General features: G+C 35.1%; 2 protein-coding genes across 5 annotated transcripts in view; both read right to left on the bottom strand.

The window, feature by feature from the left end:
• Window positions 1–8,722, bottom strand: part of LOC129749563 (ribonuclease Oy) — a 30,784-nt gene extending 22,062 nt beyond the window's left edge. The window contains exon 1 of one of the 2 annotated variants that reach the window (XM_055744577.1): window positions 8,332–8,718. In XM_055744577.1, coding sequence (XP_055600552.1) covers window positions 8,332–8,396 — 65 coding nt within the window. In that variant the 5' untranslated portion in view covers window positions 8,397–8,718. Of the gene's footprint in view, window positions 1–8,331 lie in introns of both variants that reach the window. The other variant, XM_055744578.1, reaches the window with a different exon arrangement.
• The window catches only part of LOC129749562 (mucin-2-like), a 265,074-nt gene that overhangs the window by 111,334 nt on the left and 135,594 nt on the right, over window positions 1–18,146 (bottom strand). The gene's annotated exons all lie outside the window — the stretch shown is intronic.

The following is an 18,146-nucleotide window of genomic DNA, read 5'->3' on the forward strand; positions in this document are numbered from 1 at the left end:
ATCACACCGGAGTCATGCATGGTATTTGGAGCGGTTGCTTCGAATGGATTCAAAATGCTTCCTGTTTTCATAAAAGCTGGGGTTTAAAATAAATACTGAAACCTACATGGACACTTTGAAGGATTAGGTAATTCCGTGGATTCGGGCAAACTTTGATGAATCCGAGAATTTCGTTTTCCACCTTGATGGACTCATACCTCAAAACGATCCCAAACCTGACTGGAAGAGAATATGAAGTTTTGGCCGAAGGCTCTTTTACCTCCGAGAACGTGTATCATTTTAGTCCTGCTAAGAGTGGTAAATAGTACTTCGAGTCTACGACGATCTCGGAAGTTAAGGGCCTGGCTCAACGTTCCGGCAACCAACCCCAGTCCCGGGAAGTTCTCTGGCGGTATTTTGTGTGTATTTTACCGGTAAGTTAGCATTTTAGTAACCCTTGTGAAGCTCTTTTTAAGCATTGTGTACCTACGGCTATCACTACGGAGACTAAAGGGCGAACACGAAATTATTGCGACACATTCAACAGGGCATAACATTTTTACCATTGGGTAAAAATCAACCAAATTCTGCCTACTTTCTCGTTGATATGTATTGTTTACATGCTGTCAAACTAGAAGTCTTGTTTTTCGATTCAACGAAAATGGAGGTGAACCAACGCATGCCGAGAAAACAAATTCTTTCCAAACACCTGGAATTTTCTGACCTGTCGCACCAGCAGTTGAGAAAAATATTCAATATTCACCATTCAATCGTCTCCAGAGTATTGAAGCGGTTCCAGGAGCAGTTGAAGTTGAACCACGGCAAAGGAGCTGTAAGAAAACCGGAGAACAAAAAGACGGAGGGAAAAGTGAAGCGGGGGATTAAAGCAAATCCCAACGTCTCAAGCCGTGATTTGGCTAAAAAGATCGGCATGTCGCAGAGCTACGTCCAGAATGCAAAGAAGAGAGCTAGACTACATACATACAAGGTAGAGAACTTCCCAAATCGCGATGAGCGGCAGAAGAAGGCTGCTGTGTGATGGACGATGAAACGTATATAAAAGCCGATTTTAAGCAAACTCCGGGGTTGTAGTCTTTCACCGGCAAGAGCAAGTTCGATGTGGACGACAAATTTAAGAAGAAGAAAATGTCGAAGTTCGCCTCCAAATATCTCGTTTGGCAGGCCATTTGTCTTGCGGACTGAGGAGTGAGCCTTTCGTGGCAAAGGGCACAGTAAATGGCGAGATCCACATATCTGAGTGCCTCGAGAAGCGCCTTTTTCCGTTCTTGCAGCAGCACGACGAAGCTCCGTTATTTTGGCCAGATTTGGCATCATGCCACTTTTCTAAAATTGTCCTGGAGTGGTATGAGGCCAATTCTGTCCATTTTGTTCCAAAGGACATGAACCTGTCAAACCGTCCGGAACTGTGCCCGGAGGAGCAGTACTGGGAAATAATAAAGCGGGAACTTTGGATGAGCAAGAAGACATTCAAAGACGAGAAGAACATGTTAAGAAAATGGAAAAAAATGAAAAACTGGTACCGGATGACACTGTAAAGACTTTGATGGAGGACATCAAGCGAAAATGCATTCAATTTTGCACTCAAGGCTCTAGACTAATTTTTCTTTTGATTTTTGAAGCAAATGTATGTATAAGACTACCCTGAAATTTTGGTTTGATTCTGTACATTATAAGAAAATTGGCATGACATTTCCGGTGTCGCAATAATTACGTGTTCGCCCTTTAAGTTCTTGTACCTACTCAAACTCTCCTCATTTTGCCAATCCATTTTATTTAGTCTTCTTCGGAAGCCCACCTCTGGGAAAGAAGTACGGGTCTTAAGCGACTGCAGTACACACTACCAAAAAAATCTGTAAAATTACATCACATATGATGTAAATAAAAAGAAGCATCATATATGACGGAATTTTCAGTGCAAGTTGGATATTACACGCCTGTAAAATTTTACAGACGTGTAATTTAAAAGGTCAAAAAACTTACGACTTGCTTTCGTGTTTGTTTTTTTTTCATTTTCAGTGCTGTCAAGGATTCAATCATCTAAAATTTACAATAGAAAATCGTGTTCCGTGTCATGTAAGATTCAATTCTTCATTCTTCAGAGTTGTTAAGGATTCAGTTTTTGTAATTTTCTGTGACATGTAATTTTCTGTGACATGTAATATTTCGCACTACGAAACAATCTGTAAAATTACATCACATATGATGTAAATAAAACGAAGCATCATAAGTGACGGAAATTTACAGTATGAAATCGTGTTCTATGTCATGTAATATTAAGGGTTTTCAATTTCAGTGCTTTTAAGGATTCAGATTTTTTTTCTGTGTACATCTACTTTTTTTAGTTGTTGGCGCTTAAGTGTTGTAAAGTTAAACCACGCAATTTTGCTATGAAATATTCACTTTCCTTTAGCACAAAGTGGGATTCGGTCCTGATTGAAATCAGTGGCTGTTGGATTCTGAGAGTTATATCGTATTATTTCAGTTTCGAACTCCCAAGGAAATCGAGACGGTACAAGTTCCACATCAACGAACAAGCTGGTAGAAAAACAAAATTTTGTCAACTTACAGCTTGATATAGGAGCCGACAAACCCATTTTATGACTACCGTAATGTACAGTACGCGACAAAATAAAGTACGCATTTGCTAGTTTTTCAATCTTTTTTCATGTAAGGAATATCAATAAATATTCTGAGGCATTGTAGTATTTTGAATAAACTAACGACAGCTGAAAAAAAATTTCCAAAAATTCAACACGTTCTCCACACTTAAGCGTAGTTGTAGTTTAAAGTCAGTTTTCGCATGGACAAAATAAAGGACGCATTCTTAATAACCTCAACAGATCGCTATGTCTGTTTGGAAAACTGATTCATCCAAAAAGGAATCAATTTACTGTAAGGATGTTATTATTTGTTCACACTTTTTAGAACACGATTGAATCCTGAAAGATTGTGAAAAGGTAAGTTTTGAATTGAGCCAGGAGCACGAATTAGAAGCAAAGGCTGAAAACCATGGTGATTCAACACGACAGTGGAACCAAGCGGAAATTTATAACCAGCAATAACTGCCAAATTTCTCGAGTAATGGATAAAAATCTTTTTTTTACCATCTTGATGATTCGTGAAAATACTGAATATAATGTCTTTGAACATTTTATGAATAAAAGGTAACTGAAATTAAAGTGATTTAATGGATTTGACCAACGAAAACCATTGGTATGATATGAAGAAAGATTTGAATACTTTGCATTCAGCATACAATTTCGGCTGATGTTCATTTTAGACACTCCAAACATTTGGAAACTCATTCAAAATGCATTGAAAACCTTAGAGAACTCTCGAAACAGGTTATCTGAAGCCTTCCCATTAAATTTGAGCACATAGGCCTATAAAACGTGTATATGTGTATGGACGACACGTTTGAAAAGAAATCTTCGAATAAAGAATATTCAAAACACGTTAAAAAACACAAAGTGCAGTATAATGGAGTGAGGTGCTTTGCTTATTCCAGATTTTGATAATCTTTAAAATAAATTATGTATGGTGATAGCAGACTCAACAATCAGCATTTTGAAAATAAATTGAGACAATTATTCGAAGTGGTTAAAGCATTGTTTACCCACTTCACGAGGAATTCAACAGTTATTTCTGATTATAGACTTCCGCTTACTTCCTCTATCGTGCTGAACTGCTACGGGTTTTAGGTTTTTACTTCTAATTTGTGCTCCTGACTCATTTTAAACGTGTTTTCAGGCAAAAAATCTTTCTGACGGTTTTTAGATTGAAGTTTACGAATATCTACATAATCTTGCTTTTTCGACATCTATCGGATTGAATCGCGTCCTAAAAAGGGGGAACTCTCAGTTCCGACGGCTTTTGCAAGAAATTGAATCTTTATTGGTTTATGAGAAGACGAAACAGTTTTCCAAGCAGAGATATAGCGACCTGTTAAGGTTATGAAAAGTGCGTACTTTATTTTGCCCATTTGAAACCTGACTTTTATTACAACTACGCTTAAGTAGGAAGAACGTATTGACTTTTTTACATATTTTCCACCAGTCTTTAGTGTATGGAAAATTCTACATTTGTTTTTGATTGATATCCTTTATATGAAAAAAAATACAGTGCTTTGAAAATTTTGTAACAAATGCGTAGAGAAAAACTGTACAGAACGCACCAGTTAAGCATTAACGCTATTTACAGCGCTTAAAATCATGTAAAAACCGAATTGAACGTTTATAACGATTTAGGAATTCATAGTCATCCGAAGGGACATACAATTGGAAAAAAAGAAAAGCTGAAATTTTATCAGTCTGCGCAGTCTGGTTTGCCATAAACCCTTGAATGTTAATCATGAAAAACTACCAGTTTCACGCAGATTCGATCAACCCTTCTGTTTCTATGAATTTAAGTCGTTTTAATGAAATTTTCACCTTAGAAATGATAGAGAAGCTTGTTTGTCGCAACAAAAATGAAGAAAAATAGTTGGCGTATTTAAAAAAAATAATGGCATGGGTAATCTTACCCCGCTGCACAGTGGTCCGAACTGGCTAAAAGTGGTACTTTTTTCCTAGCGTCTCTGTCTTCCATCTTATCTCCTTTGAACATGCTTCATAACTTGAAAGCATCAAACATTAGTCAAATCCGCTCTAAAAAAATGAAAATTCTAACTTTTTTTTATTTTACACTACAAAGTTGTAGAATACGTGAAAATATGAAACTTTGTAGAAAACATCAAAGCTCTATCTCTTTTCAGAGGATTTACATGAATGGAATGTTCTAAAAATTTGTTGGGGCATTTAAATTACACGTTTTGCACAAGATTTCGATATTCTACGATGTTTCCTAGCAAACTGATTGCAACTTAAAGCACCTTAAAGTTTTATTTTTTCTCAATTTCACGAGCGTTTATTGCAAAAACGTGCGATTGTTTTTTTTTTCAAACTAAAAATCACGTTGAAGCTTGAACTAAGTACAACAAATTGGTGTTGCCCCCATTTGTCTCCACGCGCTCATATTTGAACAAAACTAGCATATATTTTATGTGTTTTGCGTGTTTCCTTACAAAAACTATTTTCGACTGCCTTCTGCCTTCATTCAGCGTAGCTTCTAGGTAGAATAAAAATCAATTTTTGCATGGAAACAAGCAAGATACAACACCAATTTGTTGCACTTAGCTCAAGCTTCAACGTGATGTATTAGTTTTTAAAATCCACTTGCATGATTTTGCAATAAACGCACGTGAAGTTGAGAAAAAATAAAACTTAAAGTTGCAATAAGTTTGCTAGGAAACGTCGTAGAATGTTGAAATCTTGTGCAAAACGTGTGTTTTAATGCTCCAACAATTTTTTGCAACATTTCATTCATGTAGATCCGCATCTAACTTAACTAGTTAAGTTTAAAAAACTACTTTTAAAATTTTTTAAATAACTTTCAAATCAAAACCTCTATAACTCTGCTCTGAAAAAAGATAGAGTTTGGATGTTTTCAACAAAGTTTCATATTTTTACGTATTCTACAACATTGTAGTATTAAGTTAGAATTTTAAATTATTCATAGTAGATCTTGACTTATTTTTGATGCTTTCAAATTATGAAATTATGTTTAATGAAGCAAATGTTCCGAAGAGACTTAAGAGATAAGATGAAAGACAATTCCACTTTTTGCCCTTTCGAACCACTGTGCGTCTTGGACAGTTTTCCCTACTTTATTTTTTCTCATACTGTACATGTTTATTTTTGAACTGATTCAGCTTGTGCCGGTTCAGCTGTGAACTGTAAAATATACTCATCTAGGTGAATACGCACGCACGGAACTTTGTGGATTTAGAACGTATTTTTTGTTGTCATGCATTTTAAGCTGGATTTTTTTTTCTATTTTCTTATGCTTGAATATGAAGAAATGTTTAGTTTTCGTTAGACTATTGTTATTGGATGATTTACTACTAGATTATAAGTAAATCGTACAGTGGAATTCCAATTATGACAATAACCAATGATGATATTTCTGGCTTAAGATTTGATCTTTGGGTGTATCTTTCAAACGAGCAAGTTATGCTATGTTGTAATGTTGAATGTCTTTCCATTCCAGTTAGTTTAAAAATATATTCTAGACAAATGAGAAATATATAGTTTTTTTTAAACATGCTGACGCAAAGTCAAAGAAGTACATTCTGTCAATTTGTGTTGTTTTCAACGATATGCGAGCAATATGAAATGGTTAGTTGAAATGAACTGAACATTTCTATAAATGTTAAAAAATAAGACTATCAGAGAAGACTGAAAAACGAAAATATTTTATTTGGAAACTGTTGAAAAAAGTTACCCAGTGCACTGTGATCTCGCTAAATCCGGCTTTCTATGCCAACGCATTACCGATTATGCTTCATTTCTATAAATTTTAAAATTCACAAAAAATGAAGTCTGTTTCACATAGAATCTGGTCGAATCTTTTCATTTACTGCAGCGCCCCTAGTAGTCACATCGCGAATCTATTGACAGTGTTTTGATCCGGATGGTTTGTTTACTTAGTGGTGAAAATTTCATCAAGATTGAAGCAGTCAGTCATAAGTTATCGACGATGGAAGGCGAGAGGCGAAAGAAAATTCTGCACACTCACGTAGAGAAACCGACGTGGTCAGGGGTAAAGATCGCGAAATTCCTGAAATATCCAAAATCGACTGTAAATTCGGTGCTGCAACGTTACCGGGAGACCCTTATGGTGGATCGAGCAAAACAAACCAGGCGTAAAAGAGGAACATATGACCGGAAGCTGCGAGCAAAGGTAATTCGATCAGTTCACAATAATCCTGGAATCTCCTTGCGTGATTTGGCGAAAAAGTTCAAGACGAATCACAGTACAGCTCGACGAATTTGTTTGCGAAAAGGCATGCGGTCGTATCATGCAAGCAAATACCCCAACAGGACGCTGAAACAAAACCTGGTTGCCAAACGCCGCAGATAAATTCTCTCGTAAGTTGATGATTTGGCAAGGGATCTGTAGTTGTGGGAAGAAGACCAAGATTTTCATCACTGGGGACACAATGAATGGAAATGTTTACAAAGAAGAATGTTTCCAGAAGAGGGTTTTGCCATTCATTCGGTCCCACAAAGGTCCGGTGAAGTTCTGGCCGGACCTGGCAAGCTGCCACTACAGCCGGGATGTCGTTAAGTGGTATAAGGAGAACAAGATCGATTTTGTTGGAAAAAGTATCAATCCACCAAACTGTCCGGATTTTCGTCCCATCGAGAAATATTGGGCAGTAGTTAAGGGCAAACTGAAGAATTGTGGCAGGACCATGAAAAAACCCGCTCAAATGGAAAAGTGGTGGAACAAGATGGCAAATGAGGTTACCAGCAGTACTGTGCAGAAAATGATGGGTGCTATCACAAAAAAAGTTCGAAAATTCATCCGAAAAGCTGACGAATGATTTTTATGTATTTTTTTTTTCTTAAAGTGCAATAAAAACCCTACAAAATGACATTTTTACTTTTGTTGTACGTTATTTTTTGCGGAGAAATGATCTATTTTATCCGACCAGATTCTATGTGAAACAGACTTTATCTAAGAATGTTCAGCTTCAGCATAGACGTTCCAATTCCTTTGCTGATGGATACAGTGGAACGATTTCTACAGTTTTTGATGAGTAGATTTCGATCGCATTTCAAACAATATCAAGATGAAAGGTTAATCTTGTTTCACCAAAATTTGAAGCATGCAGCATCCACAAATATCACACCCATGTTAAGACTATCAGATGATCATGAATATATTATTCATAACAAATCCAGTTCCATACCAAAATGTGCTGTGTTGTTGTCGTTATTCGGTGCCACGAAGAAATTTTGCTGACCCCATTAAAGTACAGGTTTTTGAACCAATACCTCGAATGAACTCTTAATCTCCTTACTGACATCTCGCCCAATAAAACAAATGCATCCGGAGCTCTTATCAGTTGTAGGGTTTGAACTATTATTTTTTTTCTCATTATACACGATCTGTCAGCAATTCGTTTATGACGATATGCCTTTGTGCTTGATGTTGCTATTCGAGAGAATGATCGCTTGAACCAAATCGATAACAGGTATTTTATGTGAACCATTTCACCACTTAGTGATAATTGGCTTACGATCAATGAATGATAGATACAGGCATGCGACAAATGCGGATGTTGCGACCTTGCAGCAGGTTTTAGATAGTTGAAAGATGTGCGTTGTTAGGATGGGATGCTGTAAGGTGGGGATTTATATTTTTTCACTACCCTTCTAAGTTTCTACTCCTTCTCTTTTCCAACTCCACAATAGCAACAAAACAAATTGCAGATTTTGTACTCACTCGTCTGCCAGGACATTGTGCAGGTAGATCGTCGTCAGCAAAAGGGCCAAATGTATCAGCTTCATTTTTGTGTGTGTCTGAGAAGTGTCGACAATAATTTTTCTCGAGGGGTCACAAGCCAAGCCTAGATACTTTCACCATTTGTTGTTGTAAATATTTCCTCAGGAATCGGCAATGTTTTTATTCCATCTGAATTTTGCAACTTCGTTTAATTTTTAGACCCAAATAAACTGTTTTCCAATTCTGCTGCCCAGCTTCAGTTGCAGTGGTTGACGATTCGATAATTTAGAGCCAGTTATTTGCGACTGAGTCACGTAAAACCAAAATACAAAATGCAAATTATTACACCGATGTCAATGTTTTATGCAGTAAAACATCTGTCATTTTAGGTAGAAATCGTCAGCGAAAGAAAAATGAAGCACATATTCGGCCGAGGGATAGGAGTTTGGTAGGAGGCGGAAAAGCTCATCAAGTAGAAGAAAGCTCAATCGATACGAAATTAACGGTTTTTATGGCACAGCATGGCAGCTTTCAGCATAAAACGGAGCTTACAACATAAACTTCAGCGGGTGGTGAGTACATAAAGCTTGCAATTTACAGTGAAAAAGATGATTGTATGAACATTTATGTTGAAGTTTTATACCTAGTAAACTTAATCCTGCGAGATTGACCGATCTTACCCAGACTTGTCCCGATATTTGATGCCAAATTTATTCACTTTATTTGCAAATTCTACAGAACTCTCGAATTACCTATATTTTTTTATTTTTGTGTTCGAAAACGAAATTTTTGAACAAGTTTTATTGAAACAATCTGGAACGATTTTTTGAAGGCCTATGAATTATTTAAAATCTGCTGATGTATTTCGATGAAAACAAAATGTTTCAAGGGTTTGATTTTATGCTTTTTATGCTACTTACCTCGACTTGTCCGGATATTTAATACCAAATTTATTGAAAAGACCGTACCGGCCCGTTTTCCCGGATTTCATTCAAAAAGGCCTGGAATTTTTCTCCGATTTTTAATTTTTTTTTTGCAAAAACGTTTGAAAAATTCAAGCTGAGTTATAATAATTCTTTATTTTTTCCGTCCAAAAACGGAATTTGTTATCATATTTTATCAAAATTAACATGAACTATTTTTGCAAGTTTAAAATACGATTTAAAATCTTCGAAAGTGTTTCGATTAAAATATAATTTTAGGCGTTTTTTTTTCATTTTCATTTAATTCTTCCTAGGTTTGCCAAAATTTGCCTGGATTTTGAAGTGAAAAATACGAAATCAAGTGTCCTGATTTTGTCAGGATTTTAGATAAAATAGCCGGGATTTGCCTGTCCCGGACTTCTTGATATGGATACCTGAAATATGCACAAATCTTATCACGTGTTTTTCTGGAACAAAATAAATATTTCTGCAAAGTATTGTCAGAAAATCACCTTTTTTATGTTCTATGACACTGGTTTTAACATGATCAAAAGAAAATGTAATAATTTTTTAGCAAATAATTTCGAATTCAAACTGTTGCTGCTTTCAGAGGCGTCTCTCACCTGTTGAACAAAAGTACGTCTTCTGGCATTGGAGATTGAGAAAATAATACATAAAATGACTTTATTTAAATTGACAATCTATGTTCATAGTTTCGTTTTTGCTTTCATTTTTGGCTAGAGCATGGGTGGCATGAATTTTCAGCCGATGGGTAAAATTTTTTAAATGAGATTTGTCTGCGGGCCAAAAAAGATTAAATAATATATCCTAGGTTTTAGAAAGACTAACGCTATTTCTATTACTTTATTTCAATGTTTGTATGAGATATGACAGAAAATATGCAAATTTAAAAAAGAAAACAATTGTTTTTTCTGAAAATTATTTATTGGAAAATAGCTATAATTTCCACAGATAATCTAATAATTAATAATCTAACGTCATTTTGCATCACTGAATGAACTGAGTTCATCTAGTTAAAAAAAATTAAATAGTAGGTATACATACAAATAAATATCTAAGCAATTTCTAAAATTATGTTTCAACATTGATGAGCTTCAAATTCGTTCAGTTGCGTTATTCAAATTAAATTGATAATGTTTTACTTGATCAGTATTTGCTATACTCGTTCAAAAAAAAAAACATGCATTAAAAAGATTGATTTCTCGATTAATTTTGTTGCTTTGCTACAAGTTTACATAGTTTTTCAAATGTTTATCAGTAATTCGTGTTCTAGTTGAATATTTATTTGCTTCTTTCGATTGGAAAGCTCTGCATAAATGTACACAGCAAACTTTTTTTTTTGCTGGAAACCAGCAAAATTTTGCTGGTTTTTGTCCCGCTAACTTTCCAGAAAAATTTCCAGCAAATTAAATTGTTGGAAAAAACAGCAAACGTTAATGCTGTTTTCCAGCAATTCAAATTTCTGTAAAATCAGCAATCCAGATTGCTGGAAACCAGCTATTTCTTTCAAAACAACCGGTTGTATTTAGTACCGAATTTATATTTCGATTCTAAATTAAATATTGAATACTGGCTGTGCATATAATGAGCAATGAAATAGAATTAGTTTCTTCAATTTTTAAATTATGTTTTGTTTATTTTCAAGAACTTCTTTTTTGGAATTTTCCAACACCGGCTCTGGAGTGGCAGCTTTGTGCCAGAGTGTTGATCATTCGCTACCTGAGAAAAGAGTTCTGATTAGTATCTTTTATGAAATCTGTCCAATAAAAACTCACCCTTGACTTGTGTCTGGTTGCTAGAATATAGAGGAAAATAAAAATAATTATATTAATCCAACCAAAATTCGTAAAATAAAGTTTCACCTTGCTTCAGCGTACGAAAACGAACAGACTCCAATGTAACAACTCGCTGATTAATTTCCAGCAAACTAGATCAATTGCTGGAAAGTCCAGCAATTTGAAAACCGATTGCTGATTTTCCAGCAAAAATGACAAAAACACAATCGAATGCTGAAAAATCCAGCAATTCGAAAACCAATTGCTAGTTTCCAGCAAAAATTTGGATTGCTGAACGTTTCCAGCAATTTTTTTTTTATGGAAATCGAGGCAAAAATTTACAGTGTAGCGTATCCAAAAAGTGACATCACCGACAAACCATATTAGTAAAATGCAGGGTGTTTCTCTACGTTCAAATATAGGGTGCGCCAGCAAGATGTATCCGAATTGAAAGTCGAATAACTTCGCTTTTTTAGTCGATTTCGACATATGAACTAAATTTTGAAACGTCATTTAGTGCCATTTTGACTATGCGTCGATATAGACCAAAAGAACGCGCTAAAATTCAAGTGCTTTATCTCGAAAATGATCGTTCAGTTGTGAAAACTGTGCATGCTAACCGTTAAAATCATTGTCTCAAAAAATGGTGAATTGAACTGTCTTCCTTGTTCTTAGAATTAAAGGTTACTACATTTTTTTTCTGTAAACATTTTTTCAAAAGTGAAATTCATGCCAGCACACCGAAAACATTGACGAATTTACAAGCTAGTCAACGATCTGAAACAACCACTATACTGCCATTCTAAGCAAGATTGTCCCATGCTGATAAACGTGCAAACGAGAAAAACGCGATTGAAATATCAGCTATATTTCCAATTTTTCTCTCAAACTAAAAAATCACCGACAGTTTTTTCGTAGTGAACAGTTCCAGTTAATCATTTTACATTGTTTTTTGCCAAAAAAATTACATTTCATACAAAAAAAACAGCAGCTCTGAGCCAAAAATGCTCCGTGTGACACTTTTGCGTAGAATCAGAACACATGCCGATACTAGTTCTACGAAAAACTGTCACACGGCTACAATTTTTCTATCATTTTAAAAGCTTGCGTAGTTTTTTCCCCAAAAACTCATGCTAAACCGTAATTTAAGAAATACGTTCCTCTTTGTTTATAAAAATGTATAGTTGAGTATGGATCCTGTAGGTAAGTAGTGCCTACCGAAATGTGTTTAATGAAAATTTCTCTGAATAAAACACTCAAGGATTCTCGCTCCTCCTCTGCGCTCTATTTTAGTGTTCTTTTCAGTGAATAACATTTAATTCAATAGTTTGAACTCATCTTAAGACAATTTTTTGATAAAATTTGCATTTTTCATAGAATTTTCTTTAGTGTGACATTCTTGCGTAGAACTATCAACATAGAGACAAACAACTTGATGGAAATTTCGTATAAGTTCAGAACAAAGTATACTCGCTTGTGTTTTTATTCGAAAGTTAACACTAAAAGAGACCGTTTCCAGCAAAAAAGTTAAAATGACCCAAAAGTCACATGGGACATTCTTGCTTAGAACGGCAGTATAAAGCGCAAAATTCTTATCAATTGGGGTTTGTCATTTAATCGACGTTGTATTCTAAATCAGGTTTGGAATAAATGGCACTAAAAATCCTGATAAAAACTTGTTTATTTTTGGAAATCGGCTGAAAATATAGGGGAGAATGAGGAACTTGATCTGTATCTGTATCGCACTCTATATGTTTTAAAAAGCTCTTCCAGAGAAACCTGATGATATTTTCCATCAACCCTCTAAAACTCAACTCCGCCTTCATACGAGGTTTACTATTATCGACAATAAACCAAACCCAATCATCATTTTTACTTACTTTCTGCGCAAAATATTTCAAAGTGTGTTGATTTAACAATTCATATTAATGAAAATTGTTTAACAATCAGGTGTCAAAAGGAACAGCTAAAAAAACCTTTAAAACACGAGAACACTGGACCTATTTTTCTAAAAATTATCATTTTGGTAGTCTGAGAAACTCTTGGTCCATATTTAAATTCGATTTAAAAAATATTACGGACAAAATGATTTCGATTAAAAAAAAATGGAGTTTTGGATTGATTTTTTCAGCAAAAAAAGGTCCTAAGACGCAACTGGCGCCTACAGGCGTGGTTGGGAAAGAAAGACAAGATTTCGAAAAATATGTACAATATTTTTTTTTGAAGTTATTTAAGTTTTGATTCAAATATATAATTTTTACAAAAACTTAGGCACTGTAGGCCCAATTTTCCCGTATATTTGGATAACTTGCCGCTATTAAGTCTTCCTTCATTCTGATTCTAGCCCATGTGGCTATACACTTTATAAAAAAATGTTCACATTTTTCCTCATCTATGAAGTTTTTTGTTAGAACAAAAGTTGTAATTTGTAAGCTGCTTTAATTTTTTCAGCGCAGAAAAAAGTTTGCCTTTCAGAGGACAAACTGGGTATTACAGCACATTTACCTATGTTCCATTTTTAATGATTCTTCCAAAAAGCTAACGTTAACCAAAAATGGTATTGTAAGGTATATAAAAAAGCAAACGATGCTTTCCAATATCTTGAAGTCTAATATCAACTCAACGTATTTGTCATTTTGGTTATGTATGACTTTTGTTTCGAATTGTTTAATAAATTTAAGCATTGAATAGTTCTCACGGATTTTCAAGATCAATGAAGCCATTTTTTACTGCATCCAAAATAACGATTCATTATTTGATCCAAATTTTAAAGAGAGAAATTTCAAAAAAGATAATAGGAGTTTACAAATATTTTGACCTTGCTTTATTTTGTAAGTTTAATTCCTATTTCATAACATTGAAGCTGATCAAAGCTTCGCGGGCCACAAATTAGCGTTCGCGGGCCAAATGTGGCCCACGGGACAGAGTTTGGTTACCCATAGCTAGAGGGTTCCTGGACGGTAACGGATGTATGAAAAAAAACATCACCGAATTTCTAAAACCAACTGATAAAAAACTGGCTTAATGCTAAAGGACTTATGACAGGTACGAAAATGCTTCAAGTTACCAAAACTTTCTATTTAACCTTTGTAAGTATATTTCTTTAATAAGGCAAATTAAAATTGTTGACTTTCTGAAAATTTGAGTGAAGCTGTGTTGAAATTCGTTTTTGATCTACTCGTTGGGTTTAAAAACATTTTCATTTTAGCATTTATTGATTTTATATCTGTTACATTTCTGATGGACATGGAAATAAATGTCAATTTTTCAATCATCAAATTTCATAATGTGTTCAAATTTTGTTTTTCATTCGCTACGAACAACTCGCCAAACTCCGGATTGGACTAATTTAGAACCGCGATCCACCACGTACGTATGTGCGAATGTTATTGAACGACTCAAAACCGGTAATTTGGCTTCTTTGGCTGGCTCGCGATTTGGTCAGCACGTCGTCGTCTTCGTCGTCGTTGCCGGCTCAAAGATGTGATTTGCATAAGTGTTAAGTGAATCATTTGTCCACCTCTTTCGGCTCAAGTCAAGATGTGTCTGGTTCACGTTCTCGGGCCATCTGGTTTTTCTCGGTGGAACTTCTTCGGCTTCAACTGGCTATCACCAGGCAATGGGACTGGAATGGGTTGGGTCCTGGGTCCGTGCCGGGAAGGTACAATTTAATACTACACGTTTGAAGGATGGACCGGAGCCACGAACGAACGCAGGAGCTGTAATGCTTAGTGTTGATAAAGGCACAGCAAAGCCAAACGGCCAATCAATCCTTCTGCTGTGTGTATTTGGCACCTTTTGCTTCGATTCCGTCCGGAATAATTACGATTCGGTCCGGTGTGGTCAATGGCCTTGCTCCAGTGGTGGTGTTAGTGAGGTAGAAGCTAATTCAATCTAGACGAGTTAAGCTGGAAAGTAAAAATTAAAGGAAAATTTCATTAAAATTGAGAAAAGGGTTTTTTTTTATAAAGAATAGCATCAAACAACGCACAAATGCATAGCCTGTATGGAGGAAGTTGATAGAAAAAGTCATTAATGAACTCTTATACCTACAGTACCGTTCATAATTGTATAGAAATTGAAAGCAAGTGCACTGTCACTTCGACTTTGAACTTCCATAACTTTTTACTCTGATGATATTTTTTGATCAAATTTTCTGCGTTAGATACATCAACTATCACACTATTACATCACAAAATTTGAGCTTTCTGGAGTTTGTGTGGCCTGAACAAAAGTAATTCTACGAAAATCGGACTTTTTGGACTTTTCTCATTCAAACTGCAATATCTCAGAAACTACACTATATTTTTTATTGAAATTTTGCAGAGTAATTGTTGAAATATAAAGCTAGCATGTCTGAAGTTTTAGAAAAGTTCTATCGATGGAATCAAAAGTTACGCGAGGTACAATAATTTAGGTATGAGCCTAGAAATGCGAGTTCTATAGAATTTTGGACGATTCATAAGAACAATATCTTTTCCATCCACACAGCAGTCAAAAAATGTCTGGCAAAAGCAATGAAGAAAACAAAAAATGAAATAAACGATTTATTTGTGTTTTTAAATCAGAATCTCGCGATATTGTTTTGATTTTTTGGTTGAAATAGATTAACTGGTGGTTAAACATGAAATAGGATTTTTCTATGGAAACAAACGTCCAAAATTTCATAGAAATCGCATTTTTAGGTTCATGCCTGAAATATTATACCTCGCGTAACTTTTGATCCCATCGATAGAACTTTACAAAAACTTTAGACATGCTAGCTTTATATTTCAACAATCACTCTGCAAAATTTCAATAAAAAATATAGCGTAGTTTCTGAGATATTGTAGTTTGAATGAGAAAAGTCCAAAAAGTCCGATTTCCGTAGAATTACTGTTTCTCAGGCCACAAAAACTCCAGAAAGCTCAAATTTTGTGATATAATAGCACTGACCACACTGACTTGACTCTTAGAACAAAAATTCAACCATTTTCTGTCAAATTTTTTGTTGTCAGCTTGCAGGTTCGCAATACAGACGGCAGGTGGCGAACCTGAAAAATTTGACAAAAAATGCCCTGTAGGAAAAATGGTCCTGTTTAGCCCGATTTTATCGTAGAAATTGCGTGTTTTATTTTTAAAGTTGGGTGGCATTTCCTAACTGGGATAGCATTTCTTCAAATCGATTGATGCGCACTCTGGAATCGACATTGCGTACTGTTGGAAAAATGATTTTTTTTGTTTTTTTTTTCTGGAAAAATTATTCAGAAAACGAAATCGAGTGTCCAGTCAGTATGGTCAGTGATAATAGTGTGATAGTTGATGTATCTAACGCAGAAAATTTGATCAAAAAATATCATCAGAGTAAAAAGTTATGGAAGTTCAAAGTCGAAGTGACAGTGCGCGTGCTTCCAATTTCTATACAATTATGAACGGTACTGTATGTCTATTGAGCCTAAGGAGTGTATTCGAAAAAAAATGCAACACTTTGTTTTGAGAATAACTTTTGAATGCATGGATGGAAATTAATGAAATTTTCAGTGAAGCTACGTAGTATTTTAATGTGTCCGTGTACAAAATTTAGTGACAATCTGTCAATTGATTTTTGAGATAGCGTCCAATATTGAAGTTTATTGACAAAATTTTTTCTGCAGGATTGAGAAACGTCCAGAGAAGTCCCATTGGGAGACCCAAAAACAGCTGAAAATCAACTATTCGACCAAAGTTCACATGATAACATATTTATGAAGCCCTCGAGGATCCAATAGTGAGCTAAAGTTTGAATAAAAATTAAGCTGATTGATTCTATAAAGTTCAGGAATGTGAGAAGTTTTGCCAAGCTCAATCCGAAAACATCAATTGATAGGAGTGATAAAAAAGACAATTTTTTTTCTGATTGGTTCGTCCAGCTGATTGATAAACAGGCCTGACTTGATTTCTACAAGTTAAAAAACCCACCAGTAAAATAAACAAAACACGTTAGTTTGATAAATGAACACTTTAGCGGTCACGTGGCAGGTTTCCAACCAGAAAGTTTTTGTTGACAAGTCTCGCCTGTATTTTCCAGAAATAAACAAGGAGAAAAATTGGAAAATATAATGTCTAGTACTTGAGGACGCTAACGATCTGTGGAAACTGCAAATCTCTCAGTGTTTCATAACGATTGACACGATTAATGCAAAGCACTTTGAAAGGATTTAGAAAGTATATACAATGTTTAATTTGGATTTGAAATCGTGCCATTACGCAAAAACTGCCTTGGAGTGATAAAAAGTGAAATATGTTGATTATTTGCCGAAGGAGAACAATCGGCTAAATTTGTTATGACTTCGACCAAATTCAAAATTTTGAGTTATTTCGAAGATCAAGTTTCAGGAAACAGCAAACTTAATCAAAAATAGCATTGATTTGAAAAAGGATGATGGTGTTGCCCAAATATTTAAGTCGAAACACTTTTTCATCAGAGGCTATCTTAAAAAAAACTAGACAGAACATCACAAATATTTGTACATATAAACATTACTTAATTTCAAATTTTACCGTCGACTGGATGATTTCACACACTCTCTGCACACTTGCTAGATTCCTTGATAAAGGCTAAATACAAGCCGAAACGTCCAAAAACCGCCGCCAAACCGCCGAAAAAATCCAAAACATATAAACATTACATCACCAGGTAGCTTCACTGAAAATTTCATTAATTTACATCCGTGCATTCAAAAGTTATTCACAAAACAAAGTGTTGCATTTTTTCGAATACACTCCTTACTTGGTTGAATAATTCTACTGAATCAATGCAAAGTTTAAAAGTTTACAAATTTTGATATTGAACTAGTGTTCACCTGCTGAAATAATCAACTGAAATCCATCTGAGGATCGGCTTAAGATCCAGTAGATCTCCTTCATAGATCTGGTGTGTACACAATCAGTTGTTTCGAATGTGATAAGGTGTACAATAGACTGCCCCGAATTTGTGTGAGAATTTTCAAGCTTTTGAAATATTATATGCTGCAGAATGCAGGCTTAAATTGATCTTAGGCCTAGTACAAGATATCATGCCAAATTTGGGCCAGATCGGATCACGGGAAGGGGTCACTCATCGAGTCTAAAGTTTGTT

Source organism: Uranotaenia lowii, chromosome 2 (assembly GCF_029784155.1).
Source record: "Uranotaenia lowii strain MFRU-FL chromosome 2, ASM2978415v1, whole genome shotgun sequence".
Taxonomy (NCBI): Eukaryota; Metazoa; Arthropoda; class Insecta; order Diptera; family Culicidae; genus Uranotaenia; species Uranotaenia lowii.